The sequence below is a fragment of the Arvicanthis niloticus genome, chromosome 2 (genome assembly GCF_011762505.2).
Source record: "Arvicanthis niloticus isolate mArvNil1 chromosome 2, mArvNil1.pat.X, whole genome shotgun sequence".
NCBI lineage: Eukaryota > Metazoa > Chordata > Mammalia > Rodentia > Muridae > Arvicanthis > Arvicanthis niloticus.
In genome coordinates, this window is record NC_047659.1 from 99,601,399 (window position 1) to 99,627,408 (window position 26,010).

Here is a 26,010-nt window from a genome sequence, read left to right on the forward strand (position 1 = left end):
TATCTTTAGGTATTTTGGAAGCAGAGCTCCTTTGGTTAAATCACACTTGTGTGACTTAATCTTTAGCAGATCTATTGATAATTCTTTATATAATACCCAATTCTGTAATTGTAAGTTTCTTCTATATCAGTTCTATACAACTTCACAGCACATGCCTCATTAGCATCTTAAATGTCTTCGTGTGTGTGTGTGTGTTCCTAAATATATAAATGCAACCTTGTTAGGTTTATAATGTTACTCTGTATGTTTCCAGAGGTGATCATTTGGTATTGGGTATCCAATGGGGTGCTCTTCCCTAGGGAAGACTGTTTCTCCTGCTTTTCAGCATTCCTCAGTTGCCTATAGTTTCTTTGTGTGGCGCTGAGACCTTATGAGTTTTTCTGAATCCACGTGAGCATGTCTATTGGTGTCATCCTTGTGTGTGTGTGTGTGTGTGTGTGTGTGTGTGTGTGTGTGTATCATCAGTCATAGGTTATTACCCTCTGGAACTCTGAAACTCACTTGGACCTGTGGTGTCTGTTCTAGCTGGCTCCAGGTCGTCTTGTTAGGGAAGGGAGGGTGCCCTTGGCCTACAGGTGCTTCTAGTAAACCAAGGCCTGTGGCACCACATCCTTTATCACATTCTCCTGCCTCCCTTTCACTTCTGGACTCTTACATTGATCGATCTCTTGCCTGCCATCTGACACCCATCCTAATTTCTGAGAGGCATTTCCAAAGGAGGAGTCTTGAGAGTGGAGCCAGAGTAAGAGAGCCAGGTGGCTCCCAAAGAGGTGAAGGGTGTCCTGAGAGGTTCCTTGTGGACAGGAGTAGCAGCCACAGCTGAACAGTAGACATGTAGCCTGCAGTGATGAGACGTAGAGGAAGCAGCAGGAGAGCCCCAGGTCCTTCTTTTCCTGCTTGTTTGTTCTCTCTCTCTCTCTCTCTCTCTCTCTCTCTCTCTCTCTCTCTCTCTCTCTCTCAGACTTCTTGCTTCACTTCTTCACTAGTCAGTTGAGCATTTTGCTGGACACTTAATATGAAATGCTATTTGTAAAATTCAAGCTTAACTGGTGTCTATCTTAGTTAATTTTCTACTGATATAAAGACACCACGACGGATGCAATTTATAGAAGACAGAGTTTATTTGACACTTGAGTTCATGACCATCATGTGGGGAGCGTGGCAGCAGGCAGGCAGGCAGGCATGGCAGGCAGGCAGCAGGCAGGCAGCAGGCAGGCAGGCAGGCAGACAGGCAGGCAGGCAGGCAGGCAGCAGGCAGGCAGGCAGGCAGGCAGGCAGGCAGGCAGGCAGCAGGCAGGCAGGCAGCAGGCAGGCAGGCAGGCAGTAGGCAGGCAGGCAGGCAGGCAGGCAGGCAGCAGGCAGGCAGGCAGGCAGCAGGCAGGCAGGCAGCAGGCAGGCAGGCAGGCAGCAGGCAGGCAGGCAGGCAGCAGGCAGGCAGGCAGGCAGGCAGGCAGGCAGCAGGCAGGCAGGCAGGCAGGCAGGCAGGCAGCAGGCAGGCAGGCAGGCAGGCAGCAGGCAGGCAGCAGGCAGACAGCAGGCAGGCAGGCAGCAGGCAGGCAGGCAGGCAGACAGCAAGCAGGCAGGCAGGCAGGCAGGCAGGCAGGCAGCAGGCAGGCAGGCAGGCAGGCAGGCAGGCAGCAGGCAGGCAGGCAGGCAGGCAGGCAGGCAGGCAGCAGGCAGGCAGCAGGCAGGCAGGCAGCAGGCAGCAGGCAGCAGGCAGGCAGGCAGGCAGCCAGGCAGGCAGCAGGCAGGCAGGCAGGCAGGCAGGCAGCAGGCAGGCATGGCGCTGGAGCAGTAGCTGAGAGCTCATATCTTGATCCACAAGCAGGAGGCAGAGCCCACACCCAGTGACGCATCTCCTCCAACAAGACCACAGCTCCTAATTCTTTCCAAACTCTTCCACCAACTGGGGACCACATATTCAAATAGATGACCCTATGACGCGCGGGGGGGGGGGGGGGGGATTCATTCTCATCAAACCACCACAGTATCCTGTGTTCTTCCTTCCCTTCTCCTATCTTCTCTCTTTTTTATATTTCTCCTCCCCTCTCCTCCCTCTCTTCTCCTTCCCTCCCCTCCCCTTTTCTCCCTCTCATTCTCCCCCCTTTCCACCTCTGTCCCCCATCTCTCTTTTTTTCTTTAGAGATAGAGTCTCACCATGTAGCCCAGAACTTGCTATACAGATCAGTCTAGCCTCAAATTCACATAGATCTACCTGTTCCTACCTTCTGGGTGCTGGGATCAAATGTATGTACCACTCATCTGACTTGAGCATTTTTTAAAAATCATATTTATTTCTTTTGTATGTATATGTGGAGGTCAAAGGCCAACTTCAAGAAACCAGTTCTCTTCCCCTACTACACATGTCACTGGGATTGTTGGCCCCAGGTCGTCAAACTCGGTAAAGTGACTTAATTCACTGAGCCATCTTGCCAGCCCCTGTGTTTTTATTCCCTAATTATGGCCTAATCCTAAACAGAAGTCACAATGGTCCCTGTCACCTATGATCAGGTGCCCAGCGGGCGAGATATTCTGAGCAAGAGGTATAGCCCCCTAGTAAGGCCGGGTGCCCCAGGGCACTGCAAGACACTAACCCAGAGCACTGAATGCTGGGCTGTGTCTGCCTTACCACTGCCTCCATCATTCACTGCCAACATATTTGAATGAGTAGCAACCAGCAGAGAATGTGTGTTCCTCAAGTGCCACTTACAGAAGCTCAAGTGCAGGGAATGAGCCTCTATTTTTAGAAATAGAAATAAAAACATTTATAAATAAAAACCAGATGAAATAAAAACATTTCCTGCCTCATTCATGTAGGCATGCATTTGCTAGACGCTCCAAGTCTGGGGCATAGGGGAACTTTCCTGTTGGGCACAAAACTTCTAAACCCGTCTCTTTGTGAAGCCACAGTGGCCATTGCAGTTGTCTGAGCAGATGGGTAGTAGGTGGGAAAGGTGACTTCGGCCTTCATACAGCTGGCCTTTTCCTGCTAGGTTATGTATATAGAACTTGAATTGAGTCAAAATTGTTAGAGAAACAATTGTATAAATTTATATCCTTGGTGTCTGTATATGGGAGGTGGTGCACGCTCTGCTGCACACATGGGGAGGTCAGAGGACAGCTTGCAGGAGTCAGTTCTCCTTCCACTATGTGGGCTCTGGGGATGGAACTTGGGTCATCAGGCTTGGCAGCAAGTGTTTTTTTACCCACTGAGCCATCTCATCAGCCCAAGAATTGACTATCTCTCTCTCTCTCTCTCTCTCTCTCTCCTTCTCTCTCTCTCTCTCCTCTCTCTCTCTCTCTTTTTTGTTATTTTCTTTCTTTTTTTTCTTTTTCTTTTTTTTTTCCAGAGAGGGTTTTTCTATGTAATAGAGCCCTGGCTATCCTAGACTCACTTTGTAGACCAGAGATCCATCTGCCTCTGTCTCCCAAGTGCTGGTATTAAAGGTGTGTGCCACCACACCAGCCAGAATTTTCTTAGGTATCCTTTAGCACAGTGGTTCTCAGCCTTCCTAACGCTATGACCATTTATTTAATGCAGTTCCTCGTATTGTGATGACTCCCAACCATAAAATGTTCTCATTGCTACTTTATAACTGTAGTAATTTTGCTACTGTTATGAATCATAATGTAAATATTTTTGGAAATAGAGTTGCCAAAGTGGCGGAGACCCACTGGTTGGGAAACTTTAGAAGGCAGCAAGAACACAGATACCACAAATCGGTAAGTGAGGCTAGTCGTCAGTCGTGCTTGTCTATCAGGAAGTTCTCCTCATCTCTCTTCTTTTGTTGAGGTGCTAGGAACTGAACTGGGGGACTTGTAGATGCCAGGCAGGTGTTCTACCACTGAGCTACATCCCAGCTCTTGATTCTTTGAGACAGACTTTTCACTGTGTAACTCAGGTTGGTCTTGAGCTTTTAACCCTCCTGTCTCAGCCTCACAGATGCTTGGATGACAAGAATATGCCTTTACATTCAACTTCTTGTTTATCTTTTCTGAGGCCACTGAGGATGCGCTGCTTCACTGACTATGGCCTAAGTATCTGGATTTTTTTTCTTCAGCATCTTAAAGGTTAAAACTCTAATATTCTGCTTTGCAGGCACTGCTGAAAAGAGGGAAGAAACCAAGCCAGATCAGCTATCTTCAGGGCCTTTACCAGGGAGTCTACCAGCCGACCACAGGCCATTCTCCGCTTCTCACTCCAGTAGGGACAAACTGTCACCATCCCAGACTGGAAGATCACATCCAGCACACACAGCTGCTCCCCAGATGACCTCTGCAGCATCAAAGCTCCTACCTCCTGTTGCGTTTAACCACACAATTGGACACATAGTACTTTCAGAACATAAAAATGTCAAATTTAACTGCTCTATCAATATTCCTAACACGTACCAAGAAACAGCTGGCATTTCATGGTGGAAAGATGGAAAGGAATTGCTTGGGGCACATCATTCAATCACACAGTTTTATCCTGATGAGGAAGGTGTATCAATAATTGCATTGTTCAGGTATGTATCCTTTCTTTCTAAATGCCATTGTGCTAATACCACCTCTAAAGCAGAATCCTCAAGTAAAAATCACCTTTGTTTTGCTTATTTGTTAAGCACTGTTGATCCCTTTAGAGTGTGGATAAATAGTTGACCTGACTGTGGTGTTAATTTCTTTTAAATGAGCTTGCCTCATGGTAACTGCTGGCTAACACACGCTGAGGGTTTAGAGGGCTGCTCCCAACTTATCTAAGGTCAGTATTAAGTGCACCTTAGATTCAAGGGCTACTAGAGAGTAGGAAACTGTGTATGAAGTGGGTGTAGTTGTGTTTGTGCCTGTGCATGCATGTTTGTGTGTGTATGAGCACACACACGCGTGCACATGTGTGTTTGTGTGTGTGTGTGTGTGTGTGTTAGCCTGTGTTCATTTTCAGTTCTGGGGATGGAGTCCAGAGCCTTGAGCATGCTAAGCATACATTCTACCTCTGAGCCATACCCCAACCAAAGAGAAAGTGGTCTTTTTCTGTAGACAAGCTCTCAGGTAGTCCAGGCTGACTTCAAACTTGCTATGTAGCTCACGCTGGTCTGGAATTCCTGATCCACCTACATGCTGCGGTTACAAGACTGGATTGATAAAGTGCTTAGAGTTTTTGTTTTAAAATTATTTATTAATTTATTTAATATTATGTATGTTTGCCTGAATGTCTAGATGTGCACTGTATATGTGCCTGGTGCCCTAAGGGGCTAAAGAAGGGTATTAGCTCCTCTGGAACTAGAGTTACAGACAGTTGTGAATCACCATGTGCATCCTGGAGCTGAGCACCAGATCTATGCAAGAGCAGCATGTGCCCTTAACCGCTGAGTCTCTCTCCAACCCCAGGAAAGTAGCTTTATGAAGGACCATGTAAAGAATGCCAGCTCTTGGAGAGATGGCTCAGTTGGTAAAGTGCTTGCCGTGCAAGTATGAAGACTCAGTTCAGTCCTCAGTGGGAGATGACGCATTCCAGATCTGGGGAGGCCGAAGATAGGTGGCTACCTTAGTCTGACTCACCAACCAAGTTAGCCTACTAGTTAGCATGCATGTACACATGTACACATGCACACACACACACACACACACACACACTCGCAACAACATCAATGTTATCTAGTGGCTATGGAAACAGTATAGCTGTCCAAGTCCTATTTCCCTTTGTTACTGGCCCTCTTCTGTATTCAGTTCAAGGGAATGAGATCGATCGGCTGTCAGCCAGTTTCAGTATTCCTTCTATTTTGCAAAGGGAAGGTTGATTGATGAGTTAGAGTAACTACCATCAGCCAAGGCAGGACAAGCATCTGGAATATTCCGTTCTTCCGAAAGCTGAGCCATCGTTTTCAGAGGTTGTAGACTGTGGGATTGTTCTCTTCTATCTCTTCAGTTATCTCCTGGTTTTAATTTTTATTAACATGTATTAATCGTGTGTATTAATGAGTGCCGTGTGGTATGTATATTACATACTGACCGAATCAGGGTAATTAGTATTTCCTCTTCCTTATCATTTAAAGCTTATCTCTTCTAGATCTTCATAAAATAGAAACCAGATTGTTACAGTTGACAACCGCTGTGCCGTGGAATGACCAAATGTATTCATTTTACTGAACTTTGGCTCCTGTATCCAGCCTCTCCTTTCTCCACCTTTACCCCACTTCTTAGCCTCTAACCATCAGAGTTCTATATTCAGATCAACTTTTTTAAAGCTGGGTGGGGTTAGTCTTTATGTTTTGCATATGCAATTGAAGAGCTGACTTGGCCCGTTGTTACCAAAAGCTCAAAACGAGATGGGGACCACTCAGAGTCAAAGCAAGACCTTTTATTTTCTGACGCCTGCACAGGAGTGGAGTGGATGGAGTCTGACGCCTGCACAGGAGTGGAGTGGATGGAGTGAGGCGCTCTTTGATCTGCTATGTTTTTCACTTTCTCTGACCTGACCCTTGGCAAAATCCCATATGTGTCATGCCTTTAGGTGAATCATTTTTGTTTCCTTTTCAGAAAGCCACCTCATAGTTCCCACAGTCCTGATGACTCTGCTCAGGATTTAGTTTGTCAATGTTTCCACTAGTTGTGCTTTGCTTCCGGGCAGAGAACAAACTTCTATGATTCTCTTGGTTCATTTTATTCTAGCAAGATCTATGGAGCTGCCCTTCTCAGACAGTGGCTCTGACTGTATTTTTTTCTGCATCTACTACAGAAAGCAGATGTTTTACATAATAAAGCTTACAAAGAGAAAAGGACACCATTACATAAGCACCTAGTAGGGTGTTTAATGACCTAAAGAAATGAACAGAAGGGCTGCATAGGTCAGGTATCACTTGAAGAGAGCACAACCCTGCTGTTACAGCCATCCATGTGACTCTGGGTCAGCTGCCACAGCTCCCTGGCTATCCATAGTGATGGGCTTGGACCACATGATGTGAATTTTAAAATGGCCCTTTAGACCTGGGAAATGGCTCAATAGGTAAAGTACTTGGCATAAGGACCTGAGTTTGATACCCAGAACACACCTTTTTAAAAAAGCTGAATATGGTGGCAAGCACTTGAAATTCCAGCCCTAGGGAGGCAGATCCCTGGGGCTTTCTCACCCAGTCTATGAGCAGGTTCCTGCTGTATTTAAGGTGGGGGTGCATAGACCCTGTGGGCCAAACTTCCCTACACTTGGCCTTTTCTGGCCCCAGTTTCTATTGTCACCTCTTTATCTCACTGCTCTTGGTAACAAAATGAGATCAAGGGACTGAAGAGATGGCTCAGCAGTTAAGAGCACAGGCTCTTAACTTGACTCAGTTCAATTCCCAGCACCTACATGGTGGCCTCATAACCATCTCTTACTCTAATTCCAAGGGATCTGAGTCCCTGGTATAGTCCCTATCCTGGCAAACACTCAGACACATGAAGAAGAAGGAGAAGGAGGGGGAGGGGGAGGGGGAGGGGGAGGGGGAGGGGGAGGGGGAGGGGGAGGAGGAATCAAGTGGGACATAGCAGAGCATTCCTGTAATCTTAGCAGTTTGGAAGATGAGGCAGGAGGATGTCATGTGAGAGGTCTGCCTGAGCCACACAGCAAAGAAAACCTTGTAGGAAGAAGAAGAAGGGAAATGGAATCAAATATGAGCAGAAATCCAGAAAATGGCCTGGCAGTGGTGGCACATGCCTTTAATCCCAGCACTTGGGAGGCAGAGGCAGGCAAATTTCTGAGTTCGAGGCCAGCCTGGTCTACAGAGTGAGTTCCAGGACAGCCAGTGCTACACAGAGAAACCCTGTCTCGAAAAACAAACAAACAAACAAAGAAATACAGGAAATAAGAGCAGTTTCTTTACCCAAAGCACCATGAGAAAATTATTGTTAACCATGGGATCTGAGGGTCATGGACTTGATTCACAGTCACTAAACTCTTTGCCCAGAGTTTCTCTCACTTGGTTATCCATCTCACCCTCTTGAAACAGGGGAGAGCAAGAAGCTTGGCAGTGGGTCTTTGCACTGATTTGTTAAATTGTATTTTTATTTTTATTTTTTTTTGCTTTTGTATTTGGTCAACTGCATATAAAATCAGTACCTACTTACGCTGTGCACACTCATATGTGTATGTGTGTATTGTATGAGTGTGTGTATGTATGTGTATATATGTGTGAGTGTGTGCATATGGGGTGTGTATGTGTGTGAGTGTATGTATATATGTGTGTGTATGAGTGTATGTCTGAGTGTGTATGTGTGTGAGAGCATGTGTGCATGTGTATGCGTGTGTGTGTGTGCGTGCATAAAGGTCAATCAGTAGTAATAAGAACGTTTACCTTGACTGTGTGACTTTTTCCTATTTCCTGAATCTTCCCCTCCCCCACAGTAACATTTATCTACCTTCTCTGTAGATAAATGTTTGACAGCTCCAAGCTTCTCGTTCATTCAGAATCATATAGTACCTTCGCCTCTTTGTATTTCTTTTGAAGAAGACTTGAGAGTTTAACTGCTCCTCAGGAGACATTTCTCTGTAGGCCAGCCCAGCGTTGGCGTGTTGATGGATGGAGATGCTGCCTGCTAATAGAATATCCTGGAGCAGCCCAGTCACCACTGCCCTGGAGCTTGGGCTTCCCCAGTGCCAGCCCTGAAGCTCTGGCCAGGTGGTTCCTGTCTAGACACTGCGGCTCAGTCTGGATCACTTCATTCAGCCTTCTTGGTCCAGACGTTTGTATTTCAAAGGCTGATGGGATTTTCATCCCTTGGGTCGGGAGCGATGCTAGAGCCAGAACCCAGGGTCTGGGGCTGTGCTGGGCTAGTGTTCTGCAGCAGGACTGCATCTGACCAGCCCCACACTATTTTTTAAAGCACCATGAACAATTATAAATTTAAAGTTAAAATGTATTATGTAATTTAACACCCACAAATGCATTGAGAAGTAAAATTAACAAAATATGTACTAGATAGACCTAAATAATGAATATACTAAGCCATAACTGGGAAAAGTAATGATTAATAAAGCTACATATATTATATAGTAAATTATACATAATTATTATATATATTGACTATATGATACATATATATTCATTGGCATGTATGAAATATTTTGTAATTGGCTGATCATCTAGAAAAGCATTAAATTAGACAATGTTTCATATGGCTTCATTAAATTTACCACAGGAAATAATAAAAACAAAAGCAAAAAGTAGGGGAGAGATGGCTCAGTGGGTAAGGGGGCTTGCCACCAAGTTCTATGATCTATGTACTAGCGCTGGCCTGGCTATCCCAGGAGAAAGGAAAAAAGGAGACAGTCACATGTCCCTTGTCTGTGCCTCCCTCCCTGAGCCACCACCACCTGAGCACAGAATTGGTGTCTGAGGTAAATGCAATGATGTTGGCCTGCCACAGTGATGGTTTAGGTGGGGCTGAAGAGGCTCTGGTTAAGAGTACAAAGTTTGGTTCTCAGCTCATGCTGGGCAACTCACAACTGCCGGTAAGTACAGCTCCATGGCATCGGATGGCCTTTTTTGGCATCTCTACTCATGTGAGCATACAGAGGGGGATGGGGAGAATAAATCCAAAACAAGAAAGATGACTCGGGCACCAGAAAATTCCAAACCAGACAAGAGGATACCGGCCCTCTATTTTCACAGTGCTTGCAATTTAAGGCAGTCAAGTGAATATTAAAACTCTGCAAAATACTTAGAGACCATGCAAGGTAGAAGCAGGACCTAGTTTCAGAAGGTCATTTGGGATATAGAGCAATTGCTCAGAACTTTGAAATTCCATAATCTATGGAATTCCATAATCATAACTACAGCCCCAAACTCCTCAGATTTCCAAAAATGTCCTGAAGGAGAGGAACCAAAGCCTTGGATCACAGGCCACCATGGAAGGCAAGACACCTGATAGCATGCATATTAGGGACTCAGAGAGATATGAAAGCAAGAGATGTGAGTGCAAGAGCAACCATGTGGGGGGTGTGTGTGTGTGTGTGTGTGTGTGTGTGTGTGTGTTAGAGAAAGAGAAAGGGTCAATGAATTCACACTATAATAAATACTGAATTCACACTATAATAAATACTAACAAGTCTGAAACAGCCAGGTGTTGGTTGGAGACCCATGGAAGATTGCCACTGACCTTCCTCTGGGGACCTCAGTCTGCATCTGATTAGAGGAGATCCATGCATGTTGGGAAGGGTCATCTGCTTTACTCAAGGGTTGCCAAGTTAAATGTTCATGGCATCTGAAAAATATTCTTACAGCAGCTTGTAGACCACCAAGCTCCACAGCCTGGCCATGATGACATAAAATTAACCACATGATAAGTGTATTGAAGGATTTTCTGGTTCTATAATAGAGACTCAAAGACAGTCACTACAAATTTCTTTTTTGTGTTTTCTTTGAAGCATAACCAGTGTGCAGCGCTCAGACAATGGGTCGTATATCTGTAAGATGAAGGTGAACGATAAAGAGATCGTATCTGATCCCATATACGTGGAAGTTCAAGGTGAGCCCAAAGCCATATCCTGTTGCCTGAGAGCAGGGTAGAGCCTATGTCACATGTCTTCTACATGACACTCGGGTGGGTTTGCCTGTTTATAAGTGCTGTAAACCTGATGGATCCATCGGTGTTGGAATTTTGCAAGACAGTTCTTGGAGTGTGTGTGTGTGTGTGTGTGTGTGTGTGTGTGTGTGTGTGTATGTGTGTGCGCCCAGGAGGATTGTGCATGCTAAGCATGTGCTCCATTACGGGACCTCTATTGCCTAAGTGTTGCTCCCCACCCGTGAGGTGCCACCTTCCATGGTGTCCCCTCTTATCGCCATCTTATCACTTCTCTGCCTCACCTTCCACATCCCCTTCCCACCAAAAGACTTTTCCAGTGTCCATCCCCTTTGCACACGAACTTGATGCTCAGTACCACTGAAGAAGGCTTGAGAGAGGGAGAGAGGGAGAGAGGGGGGAGAAAGGGACAAAGGAGGGAGTCATACTTACAATGGGTAAGTATGGAGGAGAAGAGACAGGAAAACAGTCCCTTCGATGAGTATCATAGAAACCTTTGCTTTGGACCCATCCCAGAGTACACAGCTGATACCAGGATTATGTGGCCATCAGTCAACAGGAGGGCATCCCTACATTTGGAATTAATCTTGTAAAATACAATATTTAGTAGACAATTTACTTGTCAGGATCCCAGAAAAATACACAAGTTGGGGGAAAGTCTGCATCTTGAAAGCTTTGAAACAGGAGGAAAAAAGAATCCTATTATCCTGTGTGGAACCAGATTTGCGAGACACGAGTTTATAAATCCCGTGACTTAAGTGTTGAGGCTAGCCAGCTTGCCCTGGTAAAATTTTGGGCATGTAGTCCAAACAAGTAATCATTGGCTTTCTCTGAAAATTCCCCAGACTCCTTGTGGGCCAGATTTTGGAGTTTCAGTAGATTTTAGGATTATAACTATAGAACTCTGCTGATTATGTCTTCAAGTGAGTACTTGTTATAAACTCTTTAGTTTTATACAAATACATGTATGAGGGATGGGAGGGTAGGGGGTGGACTTCAGAGTCCAAAGAGGGCACTGGACCTCTTGAGCTGGAGTTACAGGTAGTTGCAAGCTGCCTGGTGTGATTGCTGGGATGAACGTGGATCCCCTGGAAGAGCAGTGAGCACCTTAAATGCCAGCCATCTTTCCTGCCTCGCTCTGCTTGTTTTGGTGAGAAATACTGCCAACTTGCCAACCAGTGCCAAGCCCTTAAGCAACAAACACCTGATTTAAAAGCTGGCTATGGATTCCACTCTGGCCAAAGCAGATGGATCACCACTCATAGTGCCTAGAAAAAAAAGTGTCCTAGAAAGCTGGCTGGGGACAGACAGGGTGTCAGGAACGTCTGCTCTCTTTACTTGGAGATGACAATTGGCTATTTCAGACCCGGGGAAACCCCCGATCCCTGTCTTTAAAGGTTCTGCTTCTGGTTAAAGCATGCTCTGCTCCACCCTCTCTGCAGGACTCCCTTACTTTATTCAGCAGCCCGAGAGTGTAAATGTCACCAGAAACACAGCCTTCAACCTCACCTGCCAGGCCGTGGGCCCTCCTGAGCCTGTCAATATCTTCTGGGTTCAAAAATAGCACCCGTGTTAATGAAAAACCTGAAAAGTCCCCATCTGTCCTAACTGTACCAGGTAAGTCTGAGCATTATGCTTATGCATTACATTCATTCATTCACTCACGCATCCATCCATTCATTCATGCATTTCTTCCCCTTTAAACTATAAAGGTGACAAAACTTTGGTGATGATTGCTAACATCACCAATGTTGATTGACCCAACAATGGTCAATCAAGAAGGGCGGAATAGGTATGGGAGCACTAGGGAATAGGGATGAATAGGTATATTGGAATGGAGGTGGGATGTCCAGTTGCCCACCTCAATAGAATCCAGCCCATGCATTCTTAGTCCTGCTCACATCTCCATGGTACTGTGGCCTTGCCTACCTGGCAGGAATTACCCTGTGGAAACACTAAGGTAATTGAGGTTGGATGCCGAGAAAGTGGATCGGTCACGGAGCACTGTGACAGGAAGTTTGTGAGTCACTGTGGGACTGCTGGCGAATTGACATTCCAGGGCCATCTTGATCTCCATCCAAACCAGAATGCCTTGGCTTTGCTCCTGCTCTTGGGCTGCCACTGAAGCTTCCGGTGCCGCTCAAGCCAACGGGCTCCTCTATTGCTTCCCTGGTTGCCTTTTTGAGCTCCATCTGATGATGTGGCCACGCTCCATCCCTTCTTCCTTTCTCATGCATTCAGCAAATGTTCAGGAGGGTCTGCTGTGTGCCCAAGACAGATCTAGGCCTGAGATCTCAGCGGTGGACGTTTTAAAAGGCACATGATGCTGGCTGTCTTCCCTCTTCATCGCATCTGCTTTGTTGCCGGGCCAGTTCTGAACATCGGGTGCCCAGCTCAGTCCTGGCCTAGCTCCCTTTCCCTCCGAGTCACACCCTCCTGGCTGAGTTCCTCGGCCAGCTTCAATGCCATCTGTGGGATGGCTGCCTGGGACTTTATGTCTTGGGCCCTGCCCTCTCTACTGAGCCCCCAGCTCCTGTGTCCAGCCGTCTCCTTAGCTTTTCCCTCGTGTTGAGTGTATATGCATTTCAAAATGCAACTCTTCATTCCCCTCAATCTTCTGCCCCAGAATTCCCCCTTCCTGCTAAATAATATCACGAAAGAACACTCCTCCCTTTCCTCATTTTTTTATACTGAAAGCCTCAGCGGTTTTGTGAATTCTACTTCTACAGCGCAGTCAGCCTCTATCTGTCTCCACGGTTCACATCAGCTCCTGCCAAAACCACTGCTCCCATCCTGTCCCTGAGTCTCTCCAGTCTCCTCAGCAGCAGCTCATGTCACTCATCTTATGAGACCCCATCAGTGGCTTCCCATTGGTCTAGACTATCACCCAGAATCCTTCCTGGCTTTGTTGGTCAGTCCTTCACGCTCTGGCCCCTGCCTAGCTCTCTACCCCGCACCCAATCCTCTGCCTGTGCTCACTAAGCATTGTTGACATGGAGTCCCTTCCATTTCTTCAGACACATCATGTCTTCCTGCTCAGGACTTTGTACCCCTCTTCTGTCTGCCCACACTGTCTTCCCACCTGCCCTTCGTCCTATGACACATACATATATTGCTTAAGAAGATATCTTTCCTCTTTTTTTTTTTTTGACTCCCAGTCAGATTGTGTGTGCATTCTTCACTGCCCTTATCAGAGTTTAACCATGTTTAACCCACGTAAGAATGGATGTGACTAACATAAGTCTCCCTTCTGAGCATGCTCCCCGAGACACAGGACTTTGTGTTTGGTGCACCACTGCAGGCCACCCTAAGCCGGATCCTACTGATAGCTTGAGCTGAGGCCACATAAGCAAGTGAATTCCAGCCCTAGGTATTGGTGTGGAGGCCCCTCTGTGACCTCTGATGGTGGGAGAGGTGATACGGGGTTCTCTACCTTCATCTAAGTTTTCTTTGAGTTCCTCCAAGGAATAGATAATTGGAGAACTTGTGTGTTTAAAATCAATTTCAAATAATACCCTCTGTGAGATAATTGCTCCAAAGTCCATGAAAGAAAGATATTCCTATTGTTATTATTATTATTTTATTATTATTATTTTGAAGTATAGTTTTATGTAGCTTACGACCCTAAACTCCTGACCATCTACCAGCATTTACCTACCAAGTCAAGTGCTGAGATTACCAGCCTGGGCCATCGCAGCCAGCAATACAAAAGATTAATGGTTTGAAAAAAAACCCAGATATTATATATTTAATTTAAAACTCTTTTACATTTGTGGGAGGTTTGTGTGTGTGCGGGTAGATGACAGAGGACAACTTGTAGGTTTTTGTTTTCTTCTTCTACCATGTAAATTTTAGGGTTTGAGCTCAGGTCCTCAGGCATAGCAGCAGGTGTCTATTTCCCAAGCCATCTCACTGGCCTCAATGTTCTGCTTTTTAAATTTTTTTTTTTTTAATTGAGAAAAATAGGGTGTGCATTTATCATGGAGGGTGTGCTGTTTTGAGATGCATGTGTGTATTGTGGAATGGCTTTAGTGACTAACTTATGTACTGCCTCAAACATACTGTTTTTTATCTTTATCATTATTGTCTCCGTGTGGATATCCACATGCCACAGGATGTGTGGAGGCCAGAGGCAACTCTGTGGAGATTGGTCTCTCTTCCCCCCTTTACATGGCCTCCAGGGATTGAAGTCAGGCTTACTCAGGAAGTGACAACTTTACCCACTGCACTATCTCGCCAGCCCCACAGTACTAGTTTTTGGTTTTGGGGTTGTTTGTTTGTTTGTTTGTTTGTTTTTGTGGGGTTTGTTGTTTTGGTTTTGTGTGTGTCTTAAATCATCTGAATTTAGGAGAGATGGCGAAAATGGGAGTTGAATGGAAAAGTGCACATATTTTAAAGTTTAAAAATACCCTTTCCAAAAAGTCCTTGCCAATTTCTAGACTGTCTGGTAAAGCACAGAGGCACAGGCCCTGTGCTGTGTGCACACAACATCAACAGATTTTTATTTATTGCCAAACTTTGTTTACCTGAGTCTATTTGTAGACGGTTGTGTGTGTGTGTGTGTGTGTGTGTGTGTGTGTGTGTGGTGTGTGCTTGTGGAGGGCTCAGGTTGACATCAGATGCCTTTCTCAATAGCATTCTGTCTTATTTTTTTGAGATATCACCCCTCAGCAAACCTGATGTCTGCAGACTTGACTAGACTGGGTGGTCAGCAAGTCCAGGGCTCCTCTTGTTTCTTTGCTTGCACAGAGATTCAAATTACACCTTTTCTGGCTTTGTTCTTTTATATGTTTTTTTTTTTTTTCCTAATCTTGCTAGAAGATTCTCTCATCTATCATAATGCGCACACACACACACACACACACACACACACACACACACACCTAATCTGAAATTTTGTTTTCTGTAAGTCCAAAAAATTCTGTTGGGAAGAAAATTCCAGAAATAAGAAAGGGAATATATTCACATAATTTTTATTACAGGATATTTTAGGGATTGTTCTATTTTATTAGTAGCACTCATTATTGATCTTCTAGTGCACCTAGTTTATAAATTAAACTTTGTCAGAGGCATCTGTGTCTAGGGAAATCATGCATTTCTGGAATCTGGAACTGAGATTTCAAACATACATTGAAAGAGTCCTGGGGCCGGGCGGTGGTGGCGCACACCTTTAATCCCAGTACTTGGGAGGCAGAGGCAGGTGGATTTCTGAGTTCGAGGCCAGCCTGGTCTACAGAGTGAGTTCCAGGACAGCCAGGACTACACAGAGAAACCCTGTCTCGAAAAACCAAAAAAAAAAAAAAAAAGAAAAAAAAAGAAAAGAAAGAGTCCTGGGAACATAATCCCCACCTACTAAAGTGGGATTTTTTTTTCTGACTTACTCCTTTAGTTGTCTTTGAGAGCCTCAGAGAGCAGAAACTAAAACTTCCTTTGGCTGTATCTTCAATGTCTAGGAATGACAGATAGGAGAGGGGCCAACACCATGTCATAAGAAAGCTCCTTCAAAACTGTAAATATTCCATCAGAGAGCCCATGACAATGGAAAGTCTCTCTGACATCTTGTACATCCGGCACGGGCTTCACCAATTTCTCTATAATTTCCCGAGCCAAGACTAATGTCTCTGCAAATGGAGAGCCTGTGTTTAAGCTGCTGAGCTGGCATTTCCTACCTAGTTCCCCGAATGACTACAGTTCCCAAATTGACCACATTGCCCAAGCAGTTCTCCTGGTTGTGAAAGGTTGGAAAAGTGGGTTTCTGACTTTTCTCTCTTTCTCTTTTCTTTTTGGTGAGAAAAATTTTTGCATGTATGTGGGGGCAGGGTCCTGTATGTACATGCTAACCATATACTTTATCATTGAGCTGTACTCCAACCCTGTGTTTTTAAAGTTTTCTAGGATTCACATTGATTATATCAAAGTAACATGTCAGATTTACATTCAAGTCAACCCAACCAACTTACAATTGCCTCAAACTGCATCCACCCATTTGTCACCCTGGTTCTTCTTTATGCAGAGGAGGCAACACCAGGTACCTGGCCATCTCAGAATCATATCATCTTTTAAAAGGCTCATTTAATTTATTTTATGTGCATGAGTGTTTTGCCTACATGTATATATGTGTACCATGTGTGTGCCTGGTTCCCATGGAGGTCATAGAAAGGATCTGATTCCCTGGAATTGGAATCACTGTGTCAGTGCGGGGAACTGACTCTGGATCCTCTGCAAAAGCAACAAGTGCTCTTAAACACTGACCTGCCTCTCTGGCTCCTCCTACAAATACTTTGTTTTGTTTGATGACAAAGATGGCATAGCTGATGCCCAAACGTGAAGACCTTTTGAGCCAATAATGTATTCTATTTGGAAGCCTTAAATTTACCCAAATTCTTTGCTCTGCCCTGTCTGGCTGTCAATCATCAGGTTCTGCACATTGTTCTCGACTGTCTGTTGAGCCCCTTCCCCTGTGCTTTTCCACAGTGATGACCTTAATTCATATTTTCCTGCTTCCTTGCCAACACTGTTGTTGCTGCACCCTAACGGTGGCCCTGAATTCCTTGTTCCTCTGTCCTCTGTGCTCTCCCGCCTCCCTCAGCTTGCCACCTACACAGTGAGTCATTCTCTGCTTTGTCAGCTTCTTCTAAAACCCAGAGCACCCCGTTGCAGGCAGTCCAAGCCAGTCAAAGTCTACCATTTTACTCGGATGACCCATATCCTTCAGCCCTTTGACCTTTATCCCCCTGCACCTCTCCTGAAGCATTGCTGCCTGCGCACGGGATCTCATGAGCCTCTGGCAAGTCCACAAAGGCACTGTGCCATCTCGCTTGGCTTCCCAGGCTGGTCCTTCTAGCCAGCTGCTTTCTTCTCATTGGCTTTCGGGTAAACCCCTCTTCCATCTTTTGACTTTTCGCCCTCTGCTCATCTCTGAATGCTTGCCTGGTCACTCTGCTCTTATCTGTATACTCACAGCCCCTCTGACTTCAGTACCTCTGCTTCCTACTCAACCATAATCATCTACTTGTCAGGTGCCCAGGAGAGGCTAGCATTTCATGTATAGATTATGTGAGAAGTATTAGCTAGTGTAGCCCTCTCTCTTCAGTGAATGGCTGAGCGAACCACTGAACAAATGAACTGTTAACCCAAGGGCTGGAGATGCGGTTCAGACCCATAAAGCCCTGCATTGGGCTAGCACCCATGGACATTCCTAGCACCATGGAAACAGGACATGGTGGTGCATACCTGTAATCCCAGCACTTGGGGAGTGGGAACTAGAAACATAGATTCAAGGTCATTCTTGACTATATAGTGAGTTGGAGGTAGTCTGGGATACATGAGATTTCATCTTTAAAAAAAAATAGTAGATACAAACTTTTCCTATCAGTCTAAGAAAGTATCAAGTAGGGAAGTGGTTGACTGGCCCAGGCAGTCTGGACTGCTTTGAGCAAGCTTATTTGCTACAGACAGGATCTGGCTCCAGGCTGGCCTCATCTCTAGAAGAGCTGGGGTTATAGGAATATGTCACCACACTCCTGGCACTTTTCTCCTCTTGTCACAATCCCTCCCCACCTGACTCTGAAATGTAAAAGCTGTCCCAAAGACACAGCAGGAAAGGTACTGTGTCTGAAGACCACTATTCTGAGTGAACAAAGCCAGCCTCAAAGGTCACACGTGATTCCATTGAAATCACCATCCCAAGTGCAAAATTACTACCCTAGAGAAGGGATCAATTCTTTCTGTTGGTTCTCTTAGGCTAGGATGTACCCACGGGGGAGTCCTTTTTCAGTAGAACAGTTTCATAGGCACAAGTCTGTATGTGTGATTTAAATTTCATAAGAGTATACACACATAAATGCACTCTCCCCCAGGGGGGAAAAACTGATAAAATCAGAGTACGGTTGAATTTTAGTGACTAGCAGTGTACCAAAGTCACCTTCCTGATTTCCATTCTGGTATTATGACTGTTTAAAATCTTTTCATGGAGAAGTGGGGGGAGGGGGGAATAGACAGGAACTTGGTGCTATTTTTGCAACTTTTTTGTGAATCTAAAATTACTTCAATCCGAATTTTTTTCCCTTTTAAAGAAGCATTTTATAAGACTCGGTGGTAGAGAGTTTGCCTACCACACACAAAGCCTGGTTTCTGCTTTTTGCACTGTAAACAAAATGCCCAGCCCAGGCCTAAGGGTGTAGCTCAGTGGGTAAAGTGCTTGTCTATCATGTATGAGTCCTCAGGTTGATCTCCAACAGGAATAAACCAGGTGTGGCGGGTGTGTGCCTGTAATCCTAGCCTGCGGGATGTAGGGCAGGGGGATCAGACATTTAAAGTCATCAACACCTATGTGGTGAGTTTAAGGTCATCCTGGGCTACTGAGACAATGTCTCAAAAAAATAAATAAGTGGATGGCTTTTGTCTTAAGCGACTCCAAATCCGAAGTGTACAGAGACCTTTCCTGCCTGGTATTTATGGTGGAATTACTGTGGGTGATTGAGGATGACCTTTCTCAGCATACAGACTGAGGCATCTTGTTGTTTTGTGTCCTGGAAAATTTTAAAAAACTTCTTTTTAAATGTAATTTTACTTTTATTTATGAGTTTATTGGGGGTGGGGGGGGCAGTATAGAGTGCAGTACCCATGGTGGCCAAAAGAAGGCTTTGGATCCCCTGTACTGAAGAGATGGCTTGCCGGTTAAGAGCACCTGTTGCTCCCGCTCCCTCAGAGTACTGGAGTTCGGTTCCCAGCAAGGGTATCAGACAGTTCACAACCACCTCTAACTCCTTCCTGGTCCAAGGGAGCCTATTCTAGACTCCATGGGCACCCACAGACAGAAGAAGTACACTCACATAGACAAGTACATGCAGATGAAAATAAAACTTAAAAAAAAAAAAAAAAAAACCCCACCAATTATCTGTTTAAATGGACAACTAACAACTAGTTTTTGTTTTAGTTAGCTGGCTATAGCTCCTAGTCTTCGTTGTAATAACCATGGCAGTGAAATTTTACACAAATCAGTTCCTCCTTCTTACAGTGCTTGCCAAACGATTTGCTTTGAATCTCACTGCATCTTTAATGCCTGTTTTGTAATCTGGAAGTTGCTTAAAGTCTGTTCTTCGGAGGGCAGCTGGAACATTTCCTGGCAAAGCCAAGTCTGCCAGTCCTCCTCCTCTAGGGCTCCAGGCTTCCCCGCTATTTTGGAAAAGGGCCTGGGCTGTTTATGCGCTAGGATTCCCCAGGCTATTCCCTAATCCGAGGTATTTCCCCTGAGGCATTTCTCAAAACTCTACTGTCAACCTCTCCCTCTGCTGGAAATCAGGGCCTGCTTCCCCACCCTCCCAGACCTTCTTCTTAGAACTTGTCACCTTCCTGCCTCCTTCCAGCACATCAATCAGCTTCTCTATCAGGTTGTGGTTTATTTTGCTCTGGGGGAATGTGAGCTCTAAGGGACAGGAACTAAAGACATCCCAGGCTCCTGGGGGGGGGGGGGGAAGAGTCTGCTACAGAGTGAGTACTCAGTACTTGTTGAGTGGGTGAAACCAGGGCAGACGGAGTTCCACGTAACAAGCCATTTCCCCTATACAGTGTGCTCTGTGTATCGCATTCTCGGATAGAGAGACAGACACAAGGGAAAAAAAATGAAAATGCAGGATTGTTTATTTCATTACATTTCAGAGTTGCTTAATCCAGAGCTCAGATACTTGGCCTGACTGTTCCTGGAAGTTGCTTCCTCAGCAACTGTGATTGTTCTTCCCTCAAGGGAACATCTTGTCCCTTAAAGCTCCTTAAAATATCTCAGGTCTGGGTCACAGGCTGCCATTCCTCAAACTGTGTGAGTGTGTGTGCGAGCCTGTCCCTGTGTCTCTATGTATGGGGGTGGGGGGAAGCAAGAGAACTATAGACTATCATCCTGTGGCTTGGGGAGGAAAGCCGTCCACTGGAACCCAGAGGACAGGAGGGGAGGAAGAGGTTTTAGGCTCTGTGGAGCCTCCACCTAGAGCATTCAGGATTTGTGGGAGGAAAGGTGGAGACTGGAGACTCACAGATGCTGTTCTCCCAGGAAAGCCACAAGGATTTGGGCTATAAAACTCTCAGGTTTATTTCAACCTGGTGGTTATTGTCCCTGCATAGAGAGACCAAGCAAGGGAGGAAAAGCTGGCTTTTCCTGCTGAGCAGTCTGTAAAGCTAGTCTGGCTGTGTAAACCAGACTGTGCTTGGGACGTATATTAGTGCCACAAAACCGAAAAACCATAAGGGAAAAAGTTACACAGGGAGAGGGTGTGGGTTTGTGGGACGGCAGCCGCCTAGAGTGAGTGAGGTCGGAGTTCTGTCCCTGGAATGCGGAGGATAGAGGTGAGGTGGGGGTGAGGGTGGGGTAGAGTGGGGGTGGGATGAAGTAGGGTGGGGTACCCCTGAAGCTGTAGGTGCCAGTCTAGTTTTGGAGAAAGTTGCCTTTATTTACATGGGTTTCCACTTCTGTCTGCTTGCATCTGTTTGGCTTGTGGGGGTCAGCTCCCTACCCACATGGAGAAGCACTGGAGCTGGTCTCTGGGAGTTCCAATTTGGTGTGGGTACCTTGTGCTGCTGAGACATCTGCTATAAACTGTTTTTCTGACCTTGTGTAAACTTTGGAGAGAAAAAAAAACACAAAGAGGGAAATGACTTCCTGCTTGATCTAAAACTCAAGCCGCACAGTAGCCAGCTTCCCTTTAAGCACTTGTTCGTCCATTCACCATAGAGGCCAGGAACAGTGGAACAGTGTGCTCAGCTGATCAACCTCCTTTAGGGAGCTGTGTTGAAGTACCGGGTCCCAGGGAAATAAAGCTGGTTTGCCATAGGGCTGACTCTTCCTGCTTCTCTCAGCGTGGAATGTGATTTTTGTAGTTCATACTCCAGGTATATTTCCTAAAAGTTTGTGGAACATAGTTTTCCTAATAAGAGCCAAGCATTGCAAGCTCTTGGGAGCTGGTAGGATGGGTGTCTCCCCTGGGAGTTCAGGACTCATTGGTTTTGAGGATGCTGCAGCCTGACAGCGAGGCTGTGGTTTGGAGTGCAGCAGATGCACGCTATGCACCGTGGGTCCCGCCTTGGTCCTCACTGACCGTGTACATTCTCTTCCCCACAATCAAAGCCTGACCGACTGATGCCCAGAAAGGGCTTTTTGTTTGTGTGTTTGCTGTTGTTGTTTGCCACCGACCTCTCATTTCTTCCTCCTTTTCTAGGAGGTAGAGACTCACTCTGCCCCTCCCCCAGAGTCCCAGTGGGACAGCAGCTCTCAAAGAATTTGGTGTTCAGGATCTCTTTAAGAGTTAAAAATTGGTGAAAAAGAAAAACAAAACAATTTTGTACTAGCTATGTTTGTCTGGTTACGGAATTAGAAAGTAGAATGGAAAACTTTTTTAGAAATGAGGATATGCAAGCCTGTGTTCCACTGACTGGTAGATGTGTGGCGTCATCATGTGACATCACCCTCTGGAAAATTCCTTCATGCATTCGTGAGATAATGAGCATGAGAAGGAAAATAACACTACTATCATGAGAATAGGCTAACTTTTGATCCCAAGTGTCCCTGGCACCTTCTGAAATCTGTGGACCCGAACAGCTGCTATGGCACCTTGTCTCAGGGTTCAGAACTTTCTAGACTGTATACACAGAAAAATTACAATTTGATCTGGCAAAGGAGGAGGGAAAAATGTAGCTTGCCTATCATACATGAAGTCTTGGGTCTTATCCCCATCACTGACAAAGAAAACATGGAATTATTTATACCAATTAATTGTTTCCTGATAATTCCTATATAATCAATCAAAAGAAAGAAAATCATATGGCTATTATTTGAAGATTTTCGAGCACACATGTGGATGCTGTTAAATAGTCTTCACGGGAGAAGTAGAAAATCATGGTGGAAAATTTAGACTCTAGGAGGAGTGATTTCTTTCAGCAGGTGATGTTGGTGTCAAGATATTGCAGGTGGAGTTGGGGATTAGGTATGGCCAAGTTCCTAGATTCTATCCAGTTTTCTAGGTCTCTACTATTACATTTTATTCAGCTGCTTCAATCATGGAAAATTTTGGAACGTAGATTATCAGAATGTTTGAGCAGATGTGCATACTTTTCAAAGTTAGGAGGAAGCACACAGAAGATATAAGGAGACCCCTCCCTGCAGAGTAGACATCCACAATCGTTCTTCATAGATGCAAGTAAGGGGTGCAAGATAAAATATTCATTTCCAGATAACTAATTATTTGCTTTAGCCACCATGCAAAATAGAAGCGTTTCCCCTGAGAGGAAGTGAATACGCAAAGATAGGGCTCCTGACTGAAGCCACTGTTCTTGGTGCTTTAAGTTGTCAGGAAACCTTAATCAAGCAATCCACTTGAAGATTTCCCTCCAGTGTCCACCACTGGGAACTCTTTCCCTTGGTTCCTGTGTCCTTCTGATGCGACCCATCATTGCCTGCATGTGCTTCTGGGTTAACTGTTGTGTTTGTGACTAAACTCTGGCTGCATGGTGTAGTGGCTCACACCCCTTAACTACCAGCACTTAGAAGGCAGAGGCAGGCAGATCTCTGTAAGTTCAAGGCCAGCCTGGTCTACAGAGTGAGTTCCAGGACAGCCAGAACTACATAGGAAGACCGTGTCTCAACCTCTTCCCCCACCTGACTCAAAAAAGTCTGAACAGCACCACCTGACATTCAAGGATTGAAGGGATGAAAACAGCTGCCTCTGGGGCCAGAGCTGCTCCACTCTGGCACCTGTGGTTTCTTCTGAGGTTGCTTTTCCTATGGCTATCATGTTTTTCTCTTTAGATTAATTTTACACTTTAGGCTAAAAGCTATGAGTCAAAAAATAAAAGCTGGCAAAGCCACAGGTCTCTAGCCCAGGACAGCCTGTTTATCTGCCTCAAATCTCATGAGTGCCCTTCCATCCCAGGTCTGACAGAGACAGCAGTCTTCAGCTGTGAGGCCCACAATGACAAAGGGCTGACGGTGTCCAAGGGTGTGCAGATCAACATCAAAGGTGAGCAGGAAGGCCAGGGCTCTGGAGCAGGCCCTGGGGGCTGGGGAGGGACACAGGATTGAGTCTGGTTTACTCCATGACTTTTTTTTTGTAACACTATGTAAGTCTCTTCTCTTTGGTGTCAGTGCTGGAAAAAATGGGGACAATTATAAAGCCTACTTATTTTTGAGGCTTGGTTATTGACTACAAGTAATACCTCATAGCAGTTCTTGGCACATACTTTGTTGATAAGCATTAGCTAGTGTGGTTCTGCTTAGCACAAGAAGAAAATAAGCTAGAAGCTTTACCTCCATTTTCGCGTTTCCATTTCTGCCTTGCACTTATTTATCCTCATTGACCTTTGAAGAGCCCAGAGGTGGGCTCTTCAGGGCTGCTGCTGGTGAGGACTGGGCCAGCAGAGCCTGATCCAAATCTTACAAGAGGAGACTTACAACTGGGAGCAGAGAGCAGAGAGCAGGTAGGATCAGTTTGTCTCCTCCTCCCCCTTTCCATCTTACCTCCCCTTTCACTAGATGGGCACTCACTGGGCAGTTGATTGACAGTAACAGGGTCCAAGGCAGATGTTAGTGGAGACATGACAGTCCTTTGCCCTGTCCTTCTACATAATAACAGGTATTGACACCCAAAACTTGGAAGGGAAGAAAAACCTACAAGCAAATTCTGTCTTATTTTATCTTTATATCATCATTCTTACTCATAGAAACTCAAACACATTTTATATTTTACTGTCACATAAATCTTTAGCTAGAGAAGAGTAAATGCTGGGTTTATGGTCCTTTCCTATTATCTTTGGGAAATCAAAGCAACACGAAGACATACTGGAATGTGCTGAATGAGAAGTTAAAGGCTGGGCAAGCAGAGAAGGGTTTAAAACTACAGAAGGAGTTCTAAAATATTCTTATTTCATTTTTGGTAAACGGACTGGATGAAGGATATGACATAGCATTTTGTAAAGGTTCATTGCAAAAAAAAAAAAAAAAAAAAAAAAGCAAACTAAAAGTGACTCCTGGAGGAAGTGTATAACTTCCTTCCTTTTCAACAAATTCCGCTATTACAGTTTCAAAAGGCATGTTGGGAATCTCAGAAATCTACCAGTAGGAGTAGACTTGTAAAGACGTATTTACTAAGTCTAAGGTTTAAACTTCTCCAAGTTTTAGACGTGTATAAAATGGGAAGCATTAAAATGTATGCTTCTTGTAGAAACTCATCTAAACTTTCTTTAAAAAACTCTATCCTGTTTCCAAACCTTAGGGAATTTCTATTTATTTTAAGACAAGTTGACCTTGAACTTCTGATTCTTCTGCCTTGTCTCCCCAGCACTGAGGCCAAACTTGTGTTTCTGATCTTCATTTATCTTAAAACCTTTATCAGAACAAACCAAGACCCCCTTTGTCTAAGCCAGTGGTTCTCAACCTCCTAGTGCTCAATCCTCTAACACAGTTCCTCATGATGTGGTGACCCCCAACTATAAAATTATTTCGTTGCTACTTCATATCTATAATTTTGCTACTATTATGAATGGTAATGTAAATATCTGTGTATTCCAATGTTAGTCCACTCAGGTGAAAGAGTTGTTGACCCCCAGAAGGGTCACGACCCACAGGTTGAAACTGATTTGATACTTGTGGCCTCCTGTGGTTTACAATTGTGATTGTGTGTGTCTTGTTTTTCCATAGTAATCCCCTCTCCACCCACTGAAGTCCATATCCTCAGCAGTACAGCACACGGCATCCTGGTCTCCTGGGTCCCAGGTTTTGATGGCTACTCCCCACTTCAGAACTGCAGCATCCAGGTAAATCTCCAGAATGGAAAAGGAAGGGACTGTGTAGTGCTCTGACTCCCCCATCTTCCTCTTCCTCTTCTTCCTCCCTCCTTCTCCTCCTCCCCAGGGTAGGTGTGGAAGGTGTACCTCCACTTCTATTCAGAACCTCTTCCACTCCCCTCATTGTCCACCATCATGGGCTAGCTTGATTCTCTGGCCACAGTGCTCCATTATGGCCCAGGACCCAAGCAGGAGAAAAACATGTTTCTAAGGACAAAGGCCAAGGAACCAGGGGTAATTTCTTTATAAACTACACAGACACATCCCCAAATGAGAGCTGGTTTGTGACCAAAGGTTCAGGAGGCTACACACCTCCTAGAATGATTCGTCCTGGACTAGTGTTATGAAGGACAGTTAGTTGTGCCAGCCCAAGGTGGGTCATGTATGCTGATAGATGAAGTCCCTTAGCCACTGTCTCTTGGGGAAATGGGGGGTGAGGAGGTGGGTTTGCTGGCCATGTTCAATCTTCATCTCCTTTTAACATTACCTAAAGTTACTATAAAACAGGGCTGGGAAAAATATGGGTGGGTCACCCTAAATGATACCTCGTCATGGTATAAGCTGCACTCTTGAGTGTTCCTTTCATGAAAACAGAAACAGTGTCAATAACATTGTTACTTAGCAAGTACCTATTATAGCCAAGGCATTCTG

At 45.2% G+C, this 26,010-nt stretch overlaps 1 protein-coding gene across 1 annotated transcript in view; it reads left to right on the forward strand.

The window, feature by feature from the left end:
* The window catches only part of Mertk (MER proto-oncogene, tyrosine kinase), a 99,896-nt gene that overhangs the window by 21,059 nt on the left and 52,827 nt on the right, over positions 1–26,010 (forward strand). Inside the window, 6 exon segments of the mRNA XM_034494690.2 lie at positions 4,100–4,508; positions 10,379–10,479; positions 11,976–12,091; positions 12,093–12,150; positions 23,451–23,537; positions 25,214–25,329. Coding sequence (XP_034350581.1) covers positions 4,100–4,508; positions 10,379–10,479; positions 11,976–12,091; positions 12,093–12,150; positions 23,451–23,537; positions 25,214–25,329 — 887 coding nt within the window.